Raw genomic sequence first — 25,930 nt, 5'->3', positions numbered from 1 at the left:
ATCAAGCATAAGTCATGAAAGTTTTGTCAGTTTTCGTGATCTCGGGAACGAAAACGGTTCCGTTGCGTATTTTTGTTTAATATCTGGGAGAGGAGGGCTCCGGGTAAGAGAGAAGGTAGTAAAGGGCAAAGTTAGTAGAAATAAGATCAAAATCCCCCAATCTCCCATCAGTGAAACAATGTTCAAAGGGGGACCCATGACTTACCTTCACATCGTTGAAGATGGCCTTTGGAATCACGAACAGGCTTATATCCTTTGTTGCATAAACATTTAAATGCGCCGTCGGTATTTTTACAGAAAGATTCCTTTATCGGACATAGAGTCTTGTTGGCGCACTCATCGACATCTACAAATGTAAAGAGGAAAGATTATTACAAAGACTGGAAAACAAAATGATACCTTTAAAGGCCTTACAAACAACGCCATAAAATATATCTGCAACTTTGCGGTGAAACCACTCGCCTACGCCTTGGTGTTCTCTTTGCGTTTTGAACATTTCATGTCTTTACTTCTATAATCCATAAGAGAGGAGAGCATAGAAAAATGCGGTGGAATGCCCAAATATATGTTCCTGCCCTTCCTGTTCTATGATTGTAAACCGATTGGGTTTCTTGTCGCATATGACAAGGATTCCGCTGACACCATTATACATTTACCTTCGCATTTCTTTCTTGGTCCTGTCAGTTTGTAGCCACCATCACACTTACAGGAATATGAATCAGGAAGGTTCTCACACCTGTAGTTTTCGGGACATACATTGGGGTTTTTACATTCATCCACATCTATATGAAACAGAAATAAAGAAAATATAACAGCTCTTGACAGCGATTTTGTTTTTACCACCATATATTTATGGGCGTTGTCTCTCTTGTTTCTCCTAACTCAAGGAAATTATGTTTTTACTTGAAGAAATTCTCTCTAAAACAATTCATGGTATTAACATATAAAAACCACGCTGTATTTTACTACACCTTTGGATATCACAAGAGACCAAAAAAAAAAATAAAAAATAAAAATATGATACAATAAACACATGAATTTCGACTGTTACCTAGTAACGGTCCATTGTAGATTTCTACTTCGCGAAATTTAAGAATGGCATTTCTCCTTTTCAAGTCAAGGGTGACAAATCTTGCTTTGGTGTCTTTACGTAGCGTTATTGTTTGAACAGATTCTTTAGTTGGATTATCCAGTCTGGCGACACATTTGCCTTTGTCAAGTCTGTTCTTTAAAACATCTGTCAACAATAAGCATGTAAAAAGTTACATTCAAGCCTCTTATTAGAATTCTGCAGAGATTTAGCTAACTAAGCAAGGAAAAACGGAGTCAAAGCAACGAAAAATGATGCGCGAACAGAGTGGTTTGCCTTCTAAGTTCTCATTAAATTTCAGGTGACAAATTAAATATGGCTTCACTTGCCAGGGCGGGGGCGAAGCGGGGGAGGGGGGGGACTCTACTATAATCGGTGATCTGTAACAAAGATGAAAAGGGGAGGGGCAGCATAATAAAATATAAACTCCTCTCCCCCTCCCCTCCTATTTCGACAGATTCATGTGATGTTATATAAAACTAGCAATTACAATCCTTTGACTAGAGTCAAACGCTTGCCTCCACACCTCCTCAAAATACTGATTAACAACTTAGAATTAAATCATGACGAAATCAATCAATACTAATAGACAAGACGCTTCTCTTGATCAAACAACACGAGGGAAAGTTAAAAAATGTTTCTTTAAACCAACAATACTTGCATGACTAAAGAGAGGCACTGTGAGAGTAAAGTGTATTGCCTTACAACACAGTGACCCCTGCCAGCGCTCCAACGGACCGCGGCCTGCATCTCACAAAGATTGATACCTGTAATAGCCCATTTTACAAAGGCTACACGGATGGAATGAAATTCAGAGTAGTTTCAGGTGATGTCACCTCACCTACTCTTATCACCAAATTCTTGAGGTCGTCTGGTTTGTAATTCACGTCAGTCACCACGCGCACCAGATGAACTTTACATATGGCTAGTAAGTCCACCGACCACCATTGTTTTGTTGAAAAGGCGTCGGCTACAAGAGATATAAATTGAGCTCTTTCGGGAAAAGGAATCTCAAACAGAACTCCGATTCTTTATTGCATTCTAACAACAAACTCAATAAAACGTTTCGAAGTACGCCCTACCAACCGGATTTCAGTAACCTACTAGTTCATTTCTACTCACTTCTGAATGAGATGCTAGTCCATCGTTGAGTCAAAGCCCCCCCCCCCCCCTCCCACCTGCGCGAAATTCGTTGGCAACAACACAGGTGTGCAGGGGTTTTGCTCAAGAGCGCAACGCAATGATTCCTGCCGGGGCAAAATCGAGGGTCCAGTAAATACTAATTATGGATTATATAAAGTTATATATAATTTTGGTAGAAAGAGAGCCTTTTATGCGAATCTGATGTCTTCTTCTTCTTCATGTTGTCTTAAGCTTCGTAGTTTGCTTCGGTATTTTCCAAGTCGTTGATTATTTTCCTTTTCATATCAGTATACATACTTGACACTGTTGACAATATTTCCTTACCTATATTTTGATCACATCCTCTATAGGAATACTGTGCATTTATTGGGGATGTTGTTTCGCGCTGAGCAGCGAGGTTTACTAACAACAAAATAAATTAAATAAATGTCCAGTCAATTTCAAATCAATTGATTATTTTGTAAATCCGTCAGACGGCCAGCCAGTCGGTCAGTCAGTCAGTCAGTCATTCCGCTAGTTAGTTCGTCAATCAGTCAGTCTGCCAGTCAGGCGGTCAGTCAGTTCGACAGTCAGTCAGACGAGCAGTCGTCCAGTTAGACAGTCAGTCGGCGAGTCGGTAAGTCAGTGGCACAGCCGCCCAGTAATTAAGCAATAAAAGCCTTATTGGGTTTCAATTACCTTATACATAAGTTAGTCAGTCAGTCAGTCAGTCAGTAAGCTAGTCCGTCAGCCAGTCTGTCCGTCAGTTGAAATCTGGAGGTTCCTGGTTCAAATCCTCTTCCCTATCGCTGTCTCGGTAGTCAGTGAGTCGGGCGGCCAGTCAGTCGGTTGGAGTCATTCAGTCTGTCATTTGGTCAGAAAACCAGTCGGTTAAGATGGTAGGACATGCTCACCTATCTTTGTCTGGAACACCTCCACCTCGCATAATTGCAACTGGCGTTTGGGCCCTCGTACCCACGTTATTTTCAGGAAACTCCCCACAAGAGGCTTCTCACATTCAAAGTAATTTGCTTCATGAGAAGTTTTAGGAAGAGTTGTGCAAAGATCTGTCTCCTTGTCGTCTTTCCCTAAAAAATGAAATTAATTCCCACGATGATATCATATGTGAATAGAACACACAATGGAACATTTTCAATGGAACTCACGGGAACGCACTAATATTTCCTAAATACATGATACTGATCGATGATAACAACGAACCAAAGAGTAATAAACAGAAGATACAGAAAGTCTTTGAAAGAACACACTCACCAATTAACATTTCATAGCCTTCGAAGTTATCACGGGGATTCTTTAATATAAACACCATAGATACGCGCACGTTAGCTCCTAACTCGAGATTCCACCGTGGTGTTTTTTCTCTTGTCCAAAAACACCTGGACGGGTTTCCGTCATTAGCGTGCTGAGGCCTAAAGAAGGAGTCATCCTCATAATAAGAGTACTGTTTCAATGCGATGTTGGCTGCAGCAAAGAAAGCGTGCATTATAAATATGTGTACTTTATGGAAATGTGATTACCGAAGTACGAAATATTCAGCAATTAATATTTTAGTAGCCAGATATGCCATAAGTTAGGAACCTTTAGCTCTCGGACACGTTTCATATACCGCAAAAGGCTACTCTTATTAAATTCTTACTGATGTCGTGAGCATCTTTTTTCAAAACTTTGATTCCGTTAATTTCTACAAGTGCGTAACACTTCAATTTAATTAATTCAGAGATCTGTAGGTCTTTTTGAATAGCGTCATTGCATAATCCAGTCTATTTCTTAACATCTCGTACTCCATCTGGGATCCTTAAAATAACAACTTGATCATTTGCGTGTTTAGTGCTGCGCTTGACAAAGTAAGACAACTGACCCTTACCGTATGCGTCGGCGTAAACTTCAACCTCACACAGACTGAGTATGGAGTGTGCGTGTGAGTCAGTTGATATTTTGACGGCATTTCCATACACATAAAGCTCGTCACAACCGAAGCTCAGCAGGCGGTATTTCTCTATCTTTTCTTTACAGCTGCACAAAGTAAAATTTTCTCGGCTTGGTCGGCTATTTATGTCGCCTGATTATTAAAAATAAAAATAAAAATAAGTAATGGAAAAAGGACTGAGTGGAGTTCAATTCGGTCTGTAATTTATTATACGAATGATGACAAAATCGGACGACCGCTCAGCGGGAGTCCGATTTGTTTATCACGAGCATGATTACAGACCGAACTGGGCGACACGAAGTCTCGCTTTTATGATTAATTGATTATCAATTAATCGTAAAAGTTACAATTTCCGAGAAAAGAAGAATAGTCAAGTTATGAAAGAAAGGGAAAATTTGTATTAAAAGACTGACAAAATTGGCATGACTTGTTTAATGTCGCTCTGAAATTGAGATGGGTTGATTTAAACTACAACTTTGAATGTGATTGGTTGAATTAAACTACAACTTTGAATGTGACTGGCTTATTGATCTGTCTGATAAAAACTGTCCGATAACAAACTGTCAAATAACAAACTGTCTGATAACAACTTGGCAAGTGGATTAGTCGAAAATAGGAGTTTTTTAAACCAATCACAATCGAGGAAATTGTAATTTTTAGGATTAAAATAAAAATAGGCTCAACGTGGTGTTCTATTCTGTAATATCATGCTTAACCACTCAACTTGTCTCCGTAGGCGATCACTTATATAATAATTGCTTTCCTCGAGGAAAAGACCTTAAAGCCCGGTAACGTGTGGAGGGTTGCAACTAATTTTGGACGCTTCCAGGGCGCTTGTTTGTGGCACTCTTTTTATAAAAAGAGGTCCGTGTTGTCAAATGGCAGCTGTATGTGGATTTTATTATTGGTCAACAATAACCTTTCTCAGAATACTTATGTTGTTAGTTTAACTTAGGACAACAAGTTTATCAACTCAAATCAGTCTCTCCTAAAACGTTTACATCGTTTGCTATCAGTCCTTTCCTAAAAGGGCTATGTCACTATATTATTCGAGAAGAAACCATCATATAGCTGCTTATTGTGGAAAAAATAACCAATATTTTAAAGGTGCTTTAATTTTCAATGAAGTTCACTATAGTTACCTACAGACATCTTGACTCGTTTCAGGGAAATCTTTGAGGTCTTAATACGAACCAAAGAGATAGGATGATAATCGTCAAGTTTTATCAATAGCCATGGTTTGTATTCAGTCAGGGATCGGAAACAGGTGTTGCTATCACCATCAACCACAAAGCGTCCAAAGGCGATAACTTCTTTACAGTCCTCTGTCTTGCATCCAGCATAGTTATCAGTTGAGGATGCGGTTGTGGACATTTTTGCTGCAACGTTCTGTTTACTGTGTCTTATTAGCGGTGCTAGCGAAGGACAGAATACGTTATCGATTTTTGAGCGCAATATACACAAAACCAACTCCATTTGTAGCCCACAACCAAATATTGCTCCCTCCCTTAAGGAAATGGCAAGCGAACGTTATCTCCCTGTTTTCGTTTAATCGATAAGAGCTATTAAGTGGTGTTTGTGATTGATAGCCTACTTTTATCTCTGTTCTAGATTTCAATGTTGGAAATTGACTGAATTTCACATTATACAACCAAGCAAGCAGATATCAAAAAGACAGACATGTGCTCTAATTTACCTGGGCGTTGCTTCTTAGTGCATTTCCCGCCAGGAGATAAGACATTTCCAGGAAGTAGTTTTGAATCAGGAACAAAGCCATCATTACACGCACAGTGATAAGCGCCTGGCAGGAATGACGAACTGATGTATTTTGTATCGCAGTGTGTTCCCAGTGATGCATTGCACTTGTTTTCCAGCTGACAAATATCACCTGTTAAAGGAACAATTTCATCATTGTAATGTACGTAAGTCTGCTATTAGGCTGCTCAGCTGTGTCTTATTTTTAAAGCATGAAGCTGATGCTCTCCTGACATGAGATGATGGTCTATCAAAGAACCACTACTCTTGCATAGTTTTCAGGTTTTCCCATCGCTTAGTTCCTGCCGATTGCTTTTTTACACAGGTCTCCACTGCAGGGAATATTCAAGATTTGAATCCCGGTCTAACTTTTCTTTATCAAGACCAGAACTTACACTGATAAGTTTAGTAATTACGTTCAAGTTTAAATTTCGCGTATTATGCATTTGGAAAGATTTCGAGGTTAAAACGGTAACATGAGAATTTTTAAAACACTGGATTTCATTAATTCCTGCACCTTTAATTCGAAGATCTTTCCACCTGCATTTGAAACGGTGTGATTTCTCTTTCTTTTCTCCTGAAGGTGATCATGTATAAAAGCAAAACACAATTAGCTTTCCAATTCCCTCATAGAGGATTGCATTAGATAAGTAAACTAGTTCCTCTTTGTTTGGCGGTAAGGGAAGGCTTTTACCTATTGTGCTCATAAAAATAGCACATTACCCTGCGCGCATTTTTGTCGAATCATGCCAAAATTTATGTTCCTAGATTCAAAGATTATGCCCATAACTTGACAACTTTTCTGTGTATATAGCAGCAGAAAGATACTCCAAAATAAATTACAATGCTAGCAGATTTTCGAATATGGCATCTGTGCTGGCACAGTTTGGCCACGGATGGTCTGGAATTAGGTACGGGCAAGGGTGGGTGAACTGTCATTTGATTCTTCCTGACTTCATGAACAGAAGACGTCGTTAAATGTGTGTAATTGTGAAATCTCCCGTAAAAGAACATTGAACGTGTTTGACAAGGACATCAAATGTAAAACGGAAAATGGCAACATGACTATGGGAGTGAATTGATCGGTAAATTAACTGATTTCTCATCACCTTGGGGAACAGCGGGTCTCAGGAAATAAAACAACATTAAATCTCTGCCAATAAGCTACCAATGACATACGAGATTAACACACCCCACTGACACAGCCAGTAACAGCCCTCCCCCCGATACACTGACCAGCATGGGGTATCAACTCACTCCTATCATCCCATCCTCTACACGTAGGGGTCAAACCACCCCCCTAATGTTTCATGAAGGCTATATTTGCTTGGTTTATATATTTCTGAACCAAGTTTGGCAGATGAGCTTTCTTTATTCTCCAGTTTATTTTAATTTAGAAGTTGGGACAAAATGTCAGATTATGACGTCATAATTGATGACGTCACCAAAACGTGCTATAATTTTTTGTAAAATCTGATGTAAAGATTATGTCATTGGAAAGGCCTTGACTTGAGGAGTAAAATACCGAAAACCGTTTTTTGCTATAATGATTATTTTTTGAGATATGGTAAGTTAAATATTTTTTTGCTGTCCACCCCGGAATTTGCTTAACCATACTGTCGTTCTTAAGTCAGTCTCTCTGGTTTATTTTTTTCAGTTTTTTTCTAGGAAGGCTAATAATCTAGAAAAATAGAAAGCTTGATGTTGTCAAAAATCGTATGGTTTTAGAAATTTGATTTTGGGCTTTGTTAGGATGGTATTAACAGTAAAAAAATGGGTGACGTCACAGGTTATGACATAACAAAACTAATTTTAACGCAATAACACTAGAGGGATAAATTTTTATTCCGATTTTCTTCTTTATTTTTGCTTTAGTCATCTGGCACATCACATGTGCAACATAGCTGCATTTGCTGGAACAAAATTACGGTTCCAATTTGGGGATTTTTCTCAAGGGGGGACCCCATATTTTGCAGAGTTATTTTTGATATTTAAAAATGCCATATTTCATTTAATTTTTGTGATATGGACAAAATTTTTTCAGGTTTTGGCTCCCCTTGATGTGCTCTTTCCAACACATTGTAAAAAATATGCATATTAAAAACTTCAAAAGTGGCAAAAAACATGACGTCATCACTGTGAAATCACAACTTTGACATTTACTGACATTTTTCACGTAAATATAATTGGCAATAGGTCTCCTACTCATCTGCCAAGTTTGATGTAGAAAGAGTCAATACTTTTTAAGTAATGCGAAATAATGTGAAATATGCAAGAACTGACGAAACATTTGGGGGGTGGTTTGGCCCCTACATGTAATGTTCTGTACCCACAGGGAATTTTGCAGACGCAGAGCCGATGGATAAAGTACAAAAGAATGTACGCACTTTTTACCAGCCACAATGCCTCTCCTTTAACCTGGTCCTGAGTAGCAAGGAATGTTCCATTTAGATACCTATAGCGGTTTTTCGGTTCACACTTAGAATTCTGTCTTATGCCACCAAAGTCGTCAACAGGTATCCATACAGCATCAGTAGGCTTCAAGCTTCCTTTTCTTGGCGGAAGATCTATAACAATTTCTTTGCTAGGAATGTAAACTTGACGATTCAGCGTTAGATGGAAGAAAAAGCGATCCTTTTTTTCAAATGTTACGTTAGAAGAAATTGCTTTCTCGAGGTATTTCCCATACTCACGCGGGATAAGGTACTTCACGCTCTTGTCATTTGCCTCACCTGAAATAAAACGATAAGTGCTAGTAGTTTTTAGTACTTTCTGTTCATGTGGCTCCCTCATCACCATTCGTTCGCAACTGTTTCGAATGAGCGAGAGTAAAGAACTTACCATTTACATAGACCTCCACTTCACAGAGAGTGAGCATTGCTTTTCCCTTCTCTATGACGTACACATATTTGCCAAGCATTGGTTCAGCACACTTGTACGACAAGGGTTTCTTGGGAACAATGAGACCTTGACGACACAATGGGTTTTGTTCAGGAAATCGACTGTTCTTATCACCTTAAGTAAAGAAAATATTAGAGTGTTGAGTGTTCATCACTTGGGATATCACTCAGTGGATTATTATGTGCGGTGTTAAAGGTCTGGCTACTGAACCATTCTCGTCCCAAACAGGCTTTAGAGTTTGACCAGACTGTTATGAAATATGATATATTTTGCACCCTGGTTAGGAATTAGGAGTGCTGCTTAGAGGCAACTTTTTCCTTTTATGCGGTGAAATTGATGTCTGTGAAATACGTGCGCAAACGGAGCGTTTCCTGGGTAATTCAGGTCATATGGAAGAACGTTTTAGCTGTTTTACAGGTCTGAAATAAGGCAAACAGCCTGTACACGCCCGCCAAAAATTCTCGCGGAGTACCCCCCTCCAGGATAAACGATTTTCATTTCTGTACCTTGCTACCTCAATCAGCAAGGATGTCAATGCGTTAATTCTAAGCACATCCCAGGAAAATAGACCAAAAAAAACAAACAAACAAACAAACAAACAAACAAACAAACAAACAAAAAAAAAAAGCAAAAAACGTTTCTAACTATTTTCAATTCATACACATGCAGTAAGCACTATCAGATGGTGGAAAGTTCTTCCATGCGATAGCTTCACACATTCCACTCCAGGCACGTGCCTAATCTGAGAAGAGTTAATTTTGATCCTTAGAGGGAATTGAAAGCTGACAAAACAGTTCTGTTTCCTGTACCTTATCCCTCACTCCTCCTGGTGGTCTGTGGTACATGTGTAAACCATACAATGCAGAGCATTTTAAACCAATGGTTAGATGTCTTACCTATTCTGATCTCAACATTTGATAATTGTTTAGATTTAGGGTCTGTTCTGCTTGCAATGAGAACGCTCTCTACCCAGACACTCTTTCCTAAATCAACTCTCCACCACGGATCCGTTTCCTTCTTGGTCTGAGCACAGCTGTGTTCTCTCAATAAGCTTTTTTTCCCCCCGTCTACTGCGTTTTCAGCGAAAAAAAATTCCGATGTACTGATTTGAGATGCATTTCTGTTACGAGCGACATTCACCAAGTCTGCAAATGAAGAGAAAAATAATGATAATATAAGTCAAAAATCCTCGTTATTTAAGGTGGCTCGAAACAGTTTCCAGTACTTTCCAATACTTAGATTTCGATGAGTCATTATAACTATGTCGGTTAATGCTAAAATCATGGAATCAAAAAACTGCCCAATTATTGATAAACATGTTACTGTCAATTTTGTGGCACGATAGTTTATCATTGCAACAATATGACCTGCTAAAAACACCTTTAATTTTAGCTTTAAGCGCTTAGCCCAGTTCCCTCCATTTTTATATTATCGAATTCTAGTCAGCATGATAAAACGAAACGTTTTTGTAAAGTTTAAAAAAAAGTCTGTGAAGAGGATTCAGAGCAATCTTAAATTTTCGAACATTTCAGGTGGCTCTAACCCCCCTCGCTGGCACGTATTTTCCCGTGCCTCACATCAGCTACATGTATTTTTCTGGAGTTTTGATTGGCTCAATGGCTTGTCTGCGTAGTTACTCTGGTTTTGGTTTACGATGCTAATTCAAAAACGAATCCATTCATTCAAAATTTTCAAAATTCCTCTTAGTTAATACTTCATGTAAGCTGCATCATCTGCATTATGATGTATCTATAAGTTGCCCGCTTAAACAGTCTTTGTCTGATGCGCTTACTACAAGATTAGTACTTTTACAGTGTAAACAAGCCGAACACTTCTGATAATATACAGGGCCTTTATTCTTTCTTCACTTAAAAAAATGTCAAGTGTTCATGGTTCGGGTGTCTTCACTGTAATTGACAAATGGCAATCATAATGTTTACACGTGTTTTGTTATTCAGCTTCATTTATTTCATTTCATTTCATTCATTCATTCATTCATTCATTCATTCATTCGTTCGTTCTTTCGTTCGTTCGTTCGTTCGTTCGTTCGTTCGTTCGTTCGTTCGTTCGTTGATTCATTCATTTATTCAGAGACGTCCGGATCCTCCAACAGAGTGCGATTAACTGCCGCAAGAGGGTTTTCTTGGAGCCGTGGCACTCACCTCGTGCCCTGGCGCTTACGTGCCTTTAATTCAAAATTAAGGTGGCTTACTACAGTTTTTCCGAGACTCAGTAGCGCGCGCTACGATTACTTACCAGACGTTAGTATTAGTCGCGCGTGCAAAAATGACAAAAGTAACCCTAAGAAAAACGAAAATAACTTCAGGACGTAAAAGGCGTTAAATCACTTCGGTATACGTAGCAATAGCTAGAAACTGCTTTCAAACATGTGTTTAAGCCTAAAGCCAATGAAATATGACAGAAAAGATCCATAAACAACCGGTAAAAGAACTTTAAAGTGCACCTAACCCCCAAAATTTTTTTGCTAAAACGAATCCACCTGTTATTTGAAGCATTTAGGCGAAAAAATTTTTGAATTTAGTTGAATCCTCGATTTTCTATGCCCTTTCAAAGTCGCGCCTGAAGTGTTACACGACCAACCTCGTTCCCCGCGTTTCAGGGAGTCTGGGGCGGCGGGACGGTCTAGCAGGAACCAAACACAATGGCGCCTCAGTCAGCTCTCTGTATTTGCTCGAGAAAATGGAAAACAAAACTAATCGATCCAATATATTTTGGGACTAAAACGTCCAAGTTTTGTTTCAGAATCATTTCGTCTTCGTCACTGGAGTCAGAGTTAGGTTTCGATTCGGTTGGTTGTTCTATTAAAACCAGGTTGTGTTTTACTTTTTGGAATGCTTCATGTTTATAAGAGCGACGTAAGTGTTGCAGTTTTCGAGACTTGATAACCTCCAAAACACTGGCTTCGATCGATTGAAAATCGTATTGATTGGAACTGATTTTTTGAAGCTAAGGGAAGCAAGGCGGAAGGAAACATTTCATACAATTACCGATTTCACATTGCCACACGTTTTAAGTCGTAACTCCAAATAACCAGTGTAATTTTCTTTCAAAGTTTGCAGTGAAATTCGTCGGGTAAGCGAAAAGGATGAGTTCCCTAAGCGGTCCGCAGATAATGTTTACGCGGTCATATTTTCGACACTAATGTATAAAATGTTTGTCGCACTGCTGATTTCCAAACCTTCGAAAAAAACTCTGAGAGTGTAACAATTCTGTTATCATGTAATTCTAACGGATTAATCTTCCACTTTTATTTAAATCGAAAGAGAAATAAGCGCTGGTTGGCGGCGTACAGTTGTGACCTATTTACACATCAGTATATTTGTTCGTAACGCTTCTTGATTGATCACACAACTTTGCCGGCTATGTTATAAATACTGTGGGACTGGAAAATATAGGTTGTCGTTAGTATTTTTCGACAAATTGCTGGTTGGCTTTGAGCAGAAAATTTTGAAAATAGCGTTTGAAAGTCTGCGGAACAAATTCCAGCGAGAGTTCTTCAATGGTTCCCACAGACTCAGTTCGCTTGTTTCGGTTCGACAAAACCAACCATCGTTTATGTCTTTATTAAATCCATTTTGAAATCACTGGTTATCCTTGCAATCTGACTGGCTTTCAGCAGTGCGATTTTTTCACGAATCGCACTATTTTTTGCTCTAAATTGCATCTTTTTGTCAGCCAATCAGAATGGGACAGTAAAACAAAACAACCAATCAGATTTCAAGGTTAGTTTAAAGTAAGCAATAAAATTTCAGGAAAATAAAAGACAAAAAGCCATTGTGTGGCAAATTTGGTAACAATTATCGCTAAAACTTTGTTGTTGTTTTTCAAAACTTTTGACGAATTTAATTAATTACAGTTTCTGAATGACGATTATGAGCTCCTTCAGGCTGAAGACCTACTTTACAGGAAGTTTCTAACATTCAGTGTTCATTTTGATGAATATTTTGGCGATTTTTCTTCAGCATCTGCTCAAGATCCGTCCAACAAAACATAAACAAACGAAAACCACACAGCAAATTTGGGGCCATCTCAAGAAGGTAGATGTTTCCTGGTTTCCGGTAGTTTCAAATTAAACGAAGCAATACAAGAGTTCAACTCTGTCGATGTGAATAAACATACGTAGTCAAAATACGCCCCGCTCTACAAAACAGTGAATGATGAACGAACGTCTTCCGAAGCTGGTGCCCCGCCATCTTGAAAATATCTTGAAACAAACGACGCCGCAAGAACTTGACAAGGTCTTGAGTATTAAGTTCTACGCCGAGGTCACAAAAAGAAACGGAGATGATAACGAGCTGGAATCCCTTAAAATCATGCAGAGTGCCATTGAACGGTAATTAAAAGAGAAAAACTATCCACTGGGCATCGTGCACCCGAGGCAGTTTCACAACTCAAAAGTAATCCATCGCAGAATTACACTAGCTGCACCTTTAAACTCCTTCTCTAAAGACAACTAGAAGTCTCAGCCTCATCCACAGAAGGAAAGGAAGGTCTTCCATCATTGATTCAGGAGACGATAATTGAACTTTGATGCATGATGTACACTGTTTTCGTTCTGACTTCAGAACTGCTCGTTTCTTTGTTATGCTCGAATGAGTTTTCGTCACATGACATCGTTTTGCATACTAAATGAGATGTCAAGCCGTTTCCGGTTCCGCTGTTTTAACACTGGCTACTGAATCTAAAACTTAACGCGATAAAATTGTGCGATTTCAAACTGGATTTAATAAAGTGGCAATTGAGCTTCGTGTCGTGCAATTTTGGTCTGAAATCATACTTGTGATTTCAAATCGAGCTCGCGCTGCGCGCTCGTTCAATTTTGAAATCACGCGTATGATTTCAGACCAAATTGCACTCCACTTAGTTCAATTACCATTATTTATTGTACCATTGACCGCTCATCGCCAATAAATTGTACAGTATATCATTTTTTAGATCTGGGACATTGCTGCAACAGCCGATAGCACTTCTGGAAGGCACTTCTGCGCACTTTTCGAATGTGTATTGCACCATCCTGAAGGAAATGAGAGGACGTGAGATATTTGACCTTCCTGGGTAGACGTCACAAAAGCCGCTGGACCCATTCTCCTCAAACTCGGTCGTGTAACAAAATGGCCGTGTTTTGGGGCCATTTTCGAGATTTCGTCGGGGCACAGAAAATCGAGGTTTTAACCGAATCCAAAAATTTTTTCGCAGAATTATTTCAAATAACATGTAGACGCGTTTTAGGTGCACGGGGTTAGGTGCACTTTAATTTTAGGCCTCACGGAATGGTATGCAGTACATCAGCAGGAAAAAATTTATGACATGCGCAGTCGAACGGTTTCTCGGAAACACTTGCTCCAGTCAAATTATTGTAAACTTCTTGGCTGAATATCGTCTTCCAACGCGAAGTTTTTGGCCCATAGACGTGAAAAGAAGGAAGAATGGGGCACAGCTGAAAGTTCTACCGTTTTAATTTTTTCTCTTTCGTCGCGTAAGTGGCAGAAATACGTATTTTTTTACTTTTTTGCCGTCCTCAGCGGGCAGAGGCGGTGATATCGAAAAACCGAAACGGTGAAATTCGAGATTTGCCTTCTAGTTTCCTGGATAATGAAGGTCTAGAGGCCTAGACTGATTGCTCTTGAAGTTATTTCAACTTTTTCCCCGCGCGCCCAAGATATTGTAGTGGAATAAATATCGAATGCACTAAGCGCACGGAGACAGCTTGGGAGATGTTAAATTCGGGGCTACGAGAGGTGAGTTCACGCACCATTCTTTCAGGTAAATGCAAATAGTTACCCCCTGCTAGTATTGATTAGTAAGCCACAAAAACTGTTTGGTATTCCAGTAATGATTTTTTTCCAACATAATAGGCACTTTCATTTTTAATGATCTGAATAAAGGTGGTCTTGTTTAGACATCCCGCTGTTGATAATATTTTCATGAAATTTTGGGAGGGAATTAAATTATTCAGTCTATTGTGCGTTTTATCAGTTACATCAGGTTTTAATAAACACTGCTCTGCTTTACATTCCACTATATTAAGTTACTTTCGATTCCTTTCAACCTTGTTACTGTGAAAATTATGCGGCTTACTTATCATGCTAGTTTTAAACAACTGCCCCATATGAATGACAATGAAAAACAATTATGTATGTTCAAATTCATTGTAAACTGCCGACTGTACAACTTTACAGCAATCATGCATTATAATCACTCAGAAGTATTTTTATATTCACATTCACTGAAAACTGCTGACTGTACAACTTTACAGTAATCATGTATTACATTATAATCACTCAGAAGTATTTTGATATTTATGATCACTATTATTTACACTGCAATAATTTGTATTTTACAAATAGCTAAGACTCCTCACGAACTAATTACTTTACCTGAATCTCAGATAGAACATAGTTGAAGCACATTTATTTAGTATGAAATTCTTACAACTAAAAATAATCTTTTTACAAAAATACATTTTTAGAAAGAGCCACCCCATATTTGACTTTCATTCTTCTTGCATAGGTAACTGGGTGGTATTCATGTCCAAAGTGGATGGAAGATCAATGTTCAAAGACTGTACAATGTTGTCAAACTGTTACCAAGGACATATGCCCTGGGTTTATTGATCTCTGGGCACCAGTTGTGGACACCTACAATGTGCTGCTCTTCGCCAGCTTTGTGGGGGTCATCACTCCATACATGGAAATCATATTTGCTACTTGCAAATCTTTTGCATAATATCAGTTTATTAGCCTCCCCCTATAGGATATATCAGTCTGCCAGTGTGGATGGCGAGACAACAACATTTGTTGGGGGGCTACAGTTGAATAAAATACTGAAAATTAGATGTAATGCAATGGGTGCCTTTTGGCTAGAAAGCAAACATGCATGCTGTAAACATCTCATGCAGGCCATAAACATGACTGTTCTATGATTTGTTCCATTTTTGCCATGAGAAAATGTATCCACAAGGGAATACCTAGGTTTCTTTACATTTTCATCATTTTCCTTTACTTGTCTTTTCAGCTTTGTGGAAGCAGATTTTGTCCCTCGTAGTTTGTTACCGACTTGTTTCGTTTTCAATTCAGTAGACTTCAAAGTTCTTTCATGCTTCTTTGCTTCACTTTGTAACTTCAAGACATCTTTCCTTAGGTCATTGTTAATTCTTCTCAAAAATACTGTAAATATGAAAATGTCATTATTAAAAACTGTTCCTTACTATGATAAATAGGGCCTTACAAGTTTTATGAGAGTACAAACTTGTATTTTGTGTTATTTAAATAATAAATTTAAGGATAGAAAAACTTAAGTATACAGTGTATTTGTGTGGATTTCTGAAAGTTACTGTTTCCTCAGCGGTCCGCTTATATCGAGTCGAGATGTTGACTTGCTAATTTACAAAACGAAAGGCAGGCAAACCCTTTGGGGGAAAATGCATTCTCACAAAATTTACGACTAGACTAAAATTTGTCGGTCGCTTTTGGTTAAAAGGCTGTTTTTTTTTTAACATGAACCTACGAAAGTACCTGAAGTACTGGCGTAATATAAAATTAAAAATAACCTAAATATCTATCTAATTTTGAACATTTTGCAATGGTTCGAGCAAGCAGACTTTTTCAAAAGAGCATTTAGCTGCGATTCAAATCTTGTTTACTGCGTACCCAGCTATGAAGGAGCCTTTTTTTTGTGAAGCGCTGATATCCAGTCCAGAGTATGTTATTAAATTTTTGTCTGCCTCGGAACTAAACGTCCAACTCGATCGCCAAAATCGCCGCTTCAAGTTTGGTATTTTGACACAGCCGTGTCCTATGTGACCATACCATTTAGTTTGCTTCATTTTACAAACTTTTTAAAACTATTTTCCTTTTAAGTATTCCTTGACCCCTTGTGGTGGTAATATATCATTACGTTAAATAAGTTTGAATTTAAAAATTTTAGTGACAACATCGAAACTCGCATTAATTGACATCGCCACGAATTTTTAATGTGTTTGTGGGAAAGCGGCTTTTACTGGCAATTCAAAAACTTTAAGAACCACTTTTTAGGAGATTTATAGACGGCTTGATGACTACTTGAGCAGACACTCACCTATACTTCGTCGTAGAGTTTGTATTGTCCTCTTCAGGCCGGGCACTTTCACACTGTAGGCGTTTACAGCCTCGCTCGAGTTTGTCGATTTTTTCCTCGCTCGACAGGTTTTTCAATTCTACTTGGACACTGCTTGCAGCTATTTTTTTCACGTTTTCATTGGTAATTTAATTCTTTCTTCTTCTTTACTGATGGTTGATTTAACCGGGAAAAATGACTGCCGTGAACTCTTTTTCGTCCCATCAGCTCGACATTTTGTTGCAATTTTAAAATAATTTGCTTGACTGAGCTTGAATGTAAACATTAGCGAGTTGAGCCCGCGTATCCCTAAGAACAGCAGTTTCCCAAAAGAAAGTACTCTGCGCATGTCTCAAAAAATTGGGCATCAGGGGTCCAAGGGGGAGGATACCGTTCCGTGAGGCCTAAATTTACTCTTGCTTTCTCGCACGCGATACATGGCGTCACATGAGCGCGCGCATAAATAAAAGGCATGCGCAGTTCAATTCTCGTCCAAGACTGTGAAAGCCAGTCTTTGATCGAGGATTGCTCGAAAACCTACCGTACAACTCATGATGAAATTTTCACAGTTGATTTTTAGGGATGAATTGTGTTTAAAGCCAAATTTCTTTAAAAAAATCTGTAAGACAGATTTTGAGCTATTTTGATTTCACATTTTCTTAATTTGCGAAATATCTGTCTTACAGAATTTTATTTCACTTCGCATGAATATTAAATTAGAGCAAATTTCTTATTCCTGAAATTTTGAGGTGGGGTCATACGGGTGGATTTTGAGAAAAACGTCATTTAACCTGCTAGTACCCAGTCTCTTCTTAGGTACGTGTACTCGGTCATTCATTTTGGCCATTTGTCGACGTTTAAATTGTTCAAGTTTCACCTAAAATGGTAAAGACTTAACCAAACAGTAAATAGAGAAAGCAAAAACATCTTGAAACATTTTTCAAAGGAGTTAGAAGTTGGGCTGGTATAATCCATCAAAACATCCATTGTTACTGGCCATCCTTTCTGCGCACGATATTCATGTTGCATAGTCGCGCCACCTCATACATCAAGCGCGCGCGCTATGAAAGAAATATAAACAAGTATAGGGCTGGCATCGGGTGCGCTAACTTCGCCTGTAATTTATTCTCATGGTTGCTCGGTGACTCCTATTTTTCTTTTCGTAGATCAATTACTGTCCCGATTTTATTTATTTTAACAAAAAATAGGAAATATCTGCCCTTGAGAAGTTGCAAATATTTCGCTTTTTGTGCTCTCGTGTGAGCGAAGTTTTCTTCGAATGTGGATTGGCAAGGCTGATATGTGTTACTTTTCTAGGCCTATGTCTACCTGAAGAAACGACATCAGCTCCAAAAGGTTACCTAATATACTTAGTTGTGTTGAATTGAGTACGTTTACCTGATCTAAATTTCACTAATGTACCTTTTTTATGACCAATGGTTGTAAGCTAACATCGCCTTAAAATAACGAAAATCTCTGAAAACGGATGGATGACCTTCAATGCGCCTTATCTCGAAAACGGGAACGGTGACCCCCCATTCTTGGGGCCTTTTAGCAAAAGTTGATCTTTACTTTGCTTCATGGTAAGCTTTAACAAAATCTGTCTGAGGGCACATTTTGCGCGTTATCATCCTGAAAAACGACAGCACACGGGCTTGTGCGCGAGCAGTAACGAACTTGTTTAGATCGGTAGCTGTGATAAAGGTGGAGAAGCCACCGAAAAATTAGTATTAAAAAAAAAAAACCAGATCGGTGTAAGAAAAGTTTCTTAGCAGTATTTTGGTTGCATCAAGAACAGCAAAAACAAAACCTAGTCTGGGAAAACTCGAAAGGTCTCTAAAAAAACCCGAAGGAAACCCATATATGTTTACAAAACTTACCATTTTTCAAAACAGAACAGTGAAGTCCAGCAATGAAGAAACTGATCACCACGCAAATGAGAATCTGTCTTGTAGTAGGTTCCATTTTCAGAGAAATTTTGAATCCAGTCTTCCCTTTCATACAGTCCCCGTAAGTATTGCCATCACTGTACCGAAAAATGTGCGAAATTAACTTATATGCTTTACGTCATAATTAATGGATTATTTACGTCAACCTAACCAATCACAGCGCACATTCCCTGTTAGGATCGCGTGTTCAGAAAGAGCTGGCATCTAAGAGTTTTCATTTAGAAGTTTATTGAAGAGCCCAAATAATGTAGTTTGCATTCCTTTAAAACAATTGTCTTTAGAAAAATTGAAATTTGAGGGTTATTGAGGCTGTGCCCGTGATATCTGTGTATTTAGTAAACATTGCTCTCTTCAGAATCAGATACTATGATTGAAAAACTATTCTTAAATTTTGGAAAAAATTAAGGAGTTTTGTAAGTGGTATTTATATGTTAGCAAGATACACCATATCAATTTTTGACACGGATGAATTTTACGAACTGAAAAATTACGCATGTCATGCTGGTGAAATATGTGGAAACCAAGTTCAGAAGTATGTTTTTTAAGCGATGACGTAATCGCTTTATGCTGGCATGCATGCATTCCTTTGGATAGTGATTTCGCATAGTTTGTCGCGCTTATGTCCGTGCGCTTTTGTCGTACACTTTTTATCCCCTGTGGAAGCAAAATGCACTCTGGAGTTCCTTTGCTGCTTTCCTTTGCTGTTTGTAGGTTCAGCGGAGTGCTTTTAATTGGAGCTTTTGAAAGAAGATTTAGGGGTGGATTTTGGTTTAAACAGTATCGGATAAATTTGCGTTCACGGGCAAATTCATAATAAGAACATATCCTCCGTACATACAAGTTTAGACAGACAAGTAAGTCACACAGGCGATAGGTGAAGGCTTTGCGGCTTTCCTTTGCTGTTTGTAGGATCAGCAGACTGCCTTTAATCGATATGACAAGTATACAGTTAAAACAACAAATTAATTTCCGGTGAGGTAATTAGTGTTGCCAAATATTTTTAAAGATAATAAGGTGTCGATTTCAGAGAGAGTAACGTTCCTTTGCGGGTTTCCTTTGCAGCTATTCTTTGCTGTTTGTAGGATCAGCGGAGTCCTTTCAATTTCAGCTTTTAAACGAAGATTTGGGGGTTGATTTTGATTTATACAGTGTCGGATAACTTTGCGCTCACTGGCAAACTCGTAATAAGAACATATCGTCCGTACATACAAATTTAGATAGACAAGCAAGTCGCACACGCGATAGCTGAAGGGTGTACATAAAATTTACGGATTGGTAGCGCCGTTTTACTTTTGCCAGTCTTGAAGTGAATTGAATGAGCATTGTATGAGCACTAAAATATACAGTTTACAGTGGTGATAATGAAGTCAGGGTACGATTCATTTGCAGTTTTCAGTTTTTTTTATGAAGTTTTGGAAGTGTGCTGTTTTATATTTTCTGTCAACGAAAGAGTGGTTGTGATTAAACAATCGATAATCGTTTTGTCAGGGTAAAGACAATACGAATGTTCATTGATGACAAGTATACGGTTAACAACAACTTAATTTTCTGTGAGGTAATTAGCGTTGCCAAATATCTTTAAAGATAATAAGGTGTCGATTTCAGAGAGAGAAACGTGTACTTTGCGGCTTTCCTTTGCTGTTTGTAGGATCAGCGGAGTGCTTTTAATTTCAGCTTTTAAACGAGGATTTGGGGGTGGATTTTGGTTTATACAGTGTCGGATAAATTTGCGCTCACGGGCAAACTCATAATAACATATCTTCGATACATACAATTTTAGATAGACAAGCGGGTCGCACACGCGATATGACAAGTCAAGAGAAAATGGTTTTCTCTTGGATAAGTATATGATTAAAACAACAAATTAATTTCCGGTGAGGTAATTAGCTTTCCAAATATCTTTAAAGATAATAAGGTGTTGATTTCAGAGAGAGGAACTTTTCAGCGGAGTGCTTTTTATTTGGGTTGGTAAATTTCGCTGACCCCTAGCACATGGACTAACAAGATGGACCTGGTACATGAACTACTTGAATGAACCACCAATGGACTACCCTAAATGTAAACCCCTAAAACTTCTAACCCAAAAGTTTAAGAATCAGTTTGTCTGCTCATGTTCCAATCTTCTAGGAACAATTTTTAAACGTCATCGGTTCTGCATGCATTGCGTGCCGTTTATTTATATATATTAGTATGTGTGATATACCAGTATGTGTTCCGCCCTCATGAAAACAAATATGTGTCATCAATAAAGAGAGGTGATAGCTTGATATTCCCTCTAAAAGACAACAAATAAAACACAACTTGTCTCTTGTTAAACAGGGGAACTGACTGCTGCACTAGATAGAAATACAAAGAACGGGAATGAGAATGTCAGTAAAATCAAATCAAATCCCCAGGGACTGGGAAACAAGTAAACGATTGTCGAGGGAATCATCGACGTAGCCATCCTTAGCGGTCTCCGACTGCCACCTGCCATGTCGTTTCCAGTATCTATCGGGAACTTGAGCGTTAGCCGCTGAAGTTGCATTGCCCCTCCCGCTCTAAATGAATGCAAACTAATGATATCCGTAGTGGGTACAAACTTGCTTAGAAGGCCGACTATGGATTCTCTTGCACGAGTATAGCTAAGCAGTTACACTTGCTCAATAACTTTATATCCAGAACTGACCTTAACTAAGGGCTTAAAAATCTGATGTCTTAAGAGATGTATTAATGCCTGCTAAAGCCATGTATCTTTCCAAATTATGAAAAGGACAAGACACTTTGCCAGATCTGCCGATCACTACTTCATTGCCTTTTCTATATTGATCGGTCTTACTCTTGGTCACTTTGACAGTTAAGTGGGTTTCACTAATACTGATGTCTTGGATTGCAAGAGCCGCAAGTTCATTAAATCGAAAGAACCCTGCGAACAACTGTAAGGCCATAGAAATATCTCTACGTATTGGTAGCTTCCTAGAATGCTCGTATTCAGCACAACATGCTGTAAGTGCTTCAGGAGAAATAGGTGATTTCTTTGTCACAGGTTTGGCATTTTGACGTTTAGCCCTCTCTCCTACATTTCTAACGAAAGGGCTAACCATAGGATTGTGGACCCCAACAATGTCGTGAATCCATTTTAAAGCGCAAAAATTATTTTCTATCACGGAGGCAGAAACTTAAGAAGTGGACAAATAGCTAAAATACAAAGCGACATCAACAACAGTAACTGAAAAAACGACTAAATTATTGTCGCGAGCGAACTTAATCCAACGGTTTAAAGAACTAGTGTAGTTAAAAACTGTTCACAAGCTTTTGAAGAAAAGGCCGTTTGCTCTAACGCTTCAAACAAGCGGGTGAGATCATTGTTTCCGTGGCCGGATCTTGTTCGGTCTTGAAGCTCCTTCCACGGGCCTTGATCCAAGAGGTTTAAACCTGTGAGAGACAGAGAGACTGTGCGTGATAAAGACAAGTATGAGATTAAAGACATCTCCAATGCTAATATTAGACTACAAACATTTCCCCACTATGAATATTATAACACCACTTGTGAGTGTAGTGAGCAATATTTAAGTGCCTGATGTTCAAAACCACCTGTGGGTTCCTTAATAAACCACCTGCGGGTTCCTCGTTTTCTTGCCACCTGTGGGCTGCGATTTACTAATGCCGTAAGGTAAGGGTTTGTTTAACCTCGAATGCAATGTTCACACAAACCTTTTGCTGACAAGCGGAAACCTCTGTCACTGCTTCCCTGGCGAATAGACTGCCAGTTTATGTACAAAGCTATAAGTTTGAACTCGAGACGTTCACCATGGAATATGCAATTGTAAGTCCTGCCCCTTGTCGTGGCGGCCGAGCTGAATTTTGGGACTCCAACCTAGTCCAAAACACATTTAGCTAAATGAACTCCATCTGGACATACACAGGGCCTAAACAAAGCGTCTTTCCACAGGGGCATTATTAAAGTCCCTTTTGCTTTGCAAAGCTTAAGGTGTCGCCATACCCTAATTATCTGGCTTGACGGGGGTACCAGCCAGTTGTTTTCCTTCTGCCAGTTTTGGGTGAAAGCGTCCACGCCCTCACAGCCGGGATTCCAGAAGCGGGAAGTAAATCTAAGACATTTGTTGTTATACCAAATTGCGAATCTGTCGACCGTAAAAGGGTCCCGTAGAGTGCTGAACCACAGAAAAATATCTGGATTTGTACTCCAATCATCAATGTCTGTAAGTTTGTTGAGGTAATCAGGCAACTGGTTCTGCTCCCGGGGTACCCAAACGGGGACAACCACAACGTGATTTTCAGCACACAAATAGACAATGTCTTCAACCAATTATTGAAGATCAGGTTTCGTGCTCCCTCTGTCGATAACACGAACAATGTTTTGATTGTCAGTATGCCATTGTACTTTATGCCCCCTCAGGCTATGTCCAACGGATAATAGCATATTGCGTACGGCTTTAAGCTCTCGCCAAGTAGAGCTCTTTCCTTTTCGTTAGCTGCCCGTTGTCCCTGACAGACCAGATTGTGTTTTGCGGAAACTACTTAACCACCAAAGCCCTGCTCAGATGCATCTGAATAAACCACGGAATCAAAAACATGAGGCTAGTCGAACAGTTTCTTGCCATTTAACTGGCCCACATTTTTATCCCAGAATTGTAGTTCTTCTCTGACCTTTGAAAAGCAAGGAATAATGGCGTCCCACGATTGCCTAGTTTCTATCGCGAAATACATGTGTCTGGGGTACAAGTAAACGGCCGAACCAAAGGCTTTTGACATGGATATAATGCGACCGGTAACCTGGGCTAGGAGTTTGGCTGAAACATTGTCAGTTCTTTCCAGAGCTGATGAAAGAAATTCCTTTAGTTTTCACAACCTGGTTTCAGTTACGTACAAACAGTTTTCTGACATATTGAAAACGTGACCCAACCAGGTCTGGGTGAGGGATGGTTCCCAAAAACACCTGTTTTCACTGAGAACAAAGCCCAGTTGACCGAGATCTTCCTTGACTGCCTTGGCGTCAACAGTAGTGGACTCTTTGGAAGAGTTGCCGCTTAAACCATCGACTAAAAACATGCAAATTCTTTTACCTGAACCCCTCCAATGACTTATCACAGGTTTTAAGAGGTCTTTGGTGAATATGTAAGGCGCGGTGGACAAACCAAACGGTAACACGTTAAAAACGAAATAAGTCGCTTTACCCTAATAGAAGTTCGATGGCTTTGGAAAATTTCAACGTGATGATAAGCACTCTTGATATCAAATGTATACAGGTAATAACCTTCCCTAGTAGATACTGGGCTGTAGTAATGTCCGACATTACTACAGCCCAACATGAAGTGCCCTTCATGAACACGAGTGAAGCGACAAGAAAGGTCGAGTGACCGAACAGAGAACGGCAAATGTACAAATGTCACGAACCGTAGAAGTCGTGTAGGCTAGTCAACCCCATTTCACTTTGCGAAAGAAAATTGCCATAGTCTTCTCGTGTTTAAATTAAGACTCGCGCGTGGATTGTGGCGTCTGGTTTATTTTGTTGCATGACAGGATCAAAAAAAGATAATTAATTTCGGCCGTGTGATAACTGAGATCTCTCGCCTCACTGTGACAAGCCAAGGTTTCATTTTACGCATCCTGCTGAGAATTTTTTTCTTGGGCAAAGCTCCTCATGTCACATTTAAATTTATACTTGAAAAAATGGGGGTTAACATGCCGTAAATCGAGTACCAAACGTCTTTTCCCATCATCCCGGGTTGACACGGTGAGAGGGTTCTCTACCCATGACTGGCTTTCAACGACAGAAATACACTGGGTGGCTAAGAGATCATTTAAGGCCTCCGTGACGAAGTCGTTATTATCTAAGGCGGATTTATTATTCCGCAAAACGCGCGCAGGATTCCGGAATAGTTTGTAATGGTAATTTGTAACCCTCTTTGATTACACTCAGAACCGCTTCAGTGGGCTCTTGTTCTTTCCACGCTAAAATATGTGTTTTAAGCCTCCCTCGAACGCCGTCTGGACGGCATTCCCGCTCTAGAAAATCTCCCTTCTCAACAGGTCTATTATCTATTTCAGAAACATGCTCAAAGGCATCATTGCTCTCCGATATGGATTCACTATCACATAAATCAATAAAATGATTACTTAACTTCTTTCCATCTGGTTGCGCCTATGCAACGACCAACAAAGGACATTCATTTCGCCAATGGCCTGGTTTACCACAGCTGAAACACGTGCTACGTTTCTGGGGAGTACCGCCTACAAATGGACCAATATTTCTTGTGCCACCCACAGACGTGGAAAAACGGGATGTGTGATTTCCTGATGGGAAAGCGAACGAGCTTTGTAATGGCGAAACGCTTGTACTTCCCACTGCTCTCGTAGACTTGAATGACCAGGAGCGAGCCCTCGCAGCCTTAGAGGCGCGCGTTTCGGCAAGTTTTCTCTGACCTTCTTTTTCCGCCTTTTTCATTTTCTTGGCGTCCTGGTCGTTATCAGCGAGTTCGTTGTCTAGGTATTTACCGACGGTTTTCCAGCCATACTCGCACTTGTCCGCTATTAGAATGAGCTTCTGGCGTTGATGAATAAGCTCAATACCTTCATTCAGCTTAGCGATGCATGCGTCCTGTTTTCCGCTGGTGGCGGCGTCTTTGGCTTCACTGACTACGGACTTCACCTCTGTGTTTATACTGTTGTTCGTGTCCTTTCTTTTTGAATGTATGTGGTTCCGTAAGGCGGATCTCTTTTAATTCACTCATTTGGGTGGTAGAGGCTTCGTCCAGCTGTCTTTTCATGGTGTCTAATTTGTTGTCGATGATTGATGAGAGCTTTTCAAGCATGCTAGACTGCTGCCGGTCGAGTTCGGCTTGAAAGGCTGGATCCATCTGTTTGGAATATTGGAAAACGTTGCGTCCTGATACAGACTAATTGGACCTTGAAACTTGAGTACTGTTGCTGAGCTAACGAAAAAACTTGATCTGTGACGGGGAAAAAACGGGGAAAAAACTCGGTCCGTAACTCACAGTACGGCCCTCGAACTCGGTTAGTAAGAAGTATATATAAATTATAGTTTTG

General features: G+C 39.4%; 1 protein-coding gene, 1 long non-coding RNA gene and 2 pseudogenes across 2 annotated transcripts; 1 reads left to right on the top strand and 3 right to left on the bottom strand.

Moving 5' to 3' along the window:
• Window positions 1–8,850, bottom strand: part of LOC149116021 (uncharacterized) — a 19,351-nt pseudogene extending 10,501 nt beyond the window's left edge.
• A 6,371-nt stretch (window positions 8,851–15,221) lies between these two features.
• On the bottom strand, window positions 15,222–18,896 carry LOC149116020 (uncharacterized). The gene is given in 2 exon segments (XM_089283624.1): window positions 15,222–16,039; window positions 18,812–18,896. Coding segments are annotated over 2 exon segments (732 nt in total). The 3' UTR covers window positions 15,222–15,392.
• Window positions 18,897–19,940: 1,044 nt separating this feature from the next.
• Window positions 19,941–20,952, top strand: LOC149116019 (uncharacterized). The gene is made up of 2 exons (XR_016203894.1): window positions 19,941–20,472; window positions 20,796–20,952. It is a non-coding gene; the product is annotated as an uncharacterized LOC149116019 (long non-coding RNA).
• Window positions 20,953–21,178: 226 nt separating this feature from the next.
• Window positions 21,179–25,864, bottom strand: LOC149116018 (uncharacterized; annotated as a pseudogene).
• Window positions 25,865–25,930: the final 66 nt, after the last annotated feature.

The sequence above is a fragment of the Orbicella faveolata genome, unplaced genomic scaffold (assembly GCF_042242905.1).
Source record: "Orbicella faveolata isolate gen_17 unplaced genomic scaffold, um_ofav_v1 contig_12, whole genome shotgun sequence".
Classification (NCBI taxonomy): domain Eukaryota; kingdom Metazoa; phylum Cnidaria; class Anthozoa; order Scleractinia; family Merulinidae; genus Orbicella; species Orbicella faveolata.
Note: the sequence above shows the minus strand (reverse complement) of the source record. Positions and strands in the feature narration are given on the sequence as shown.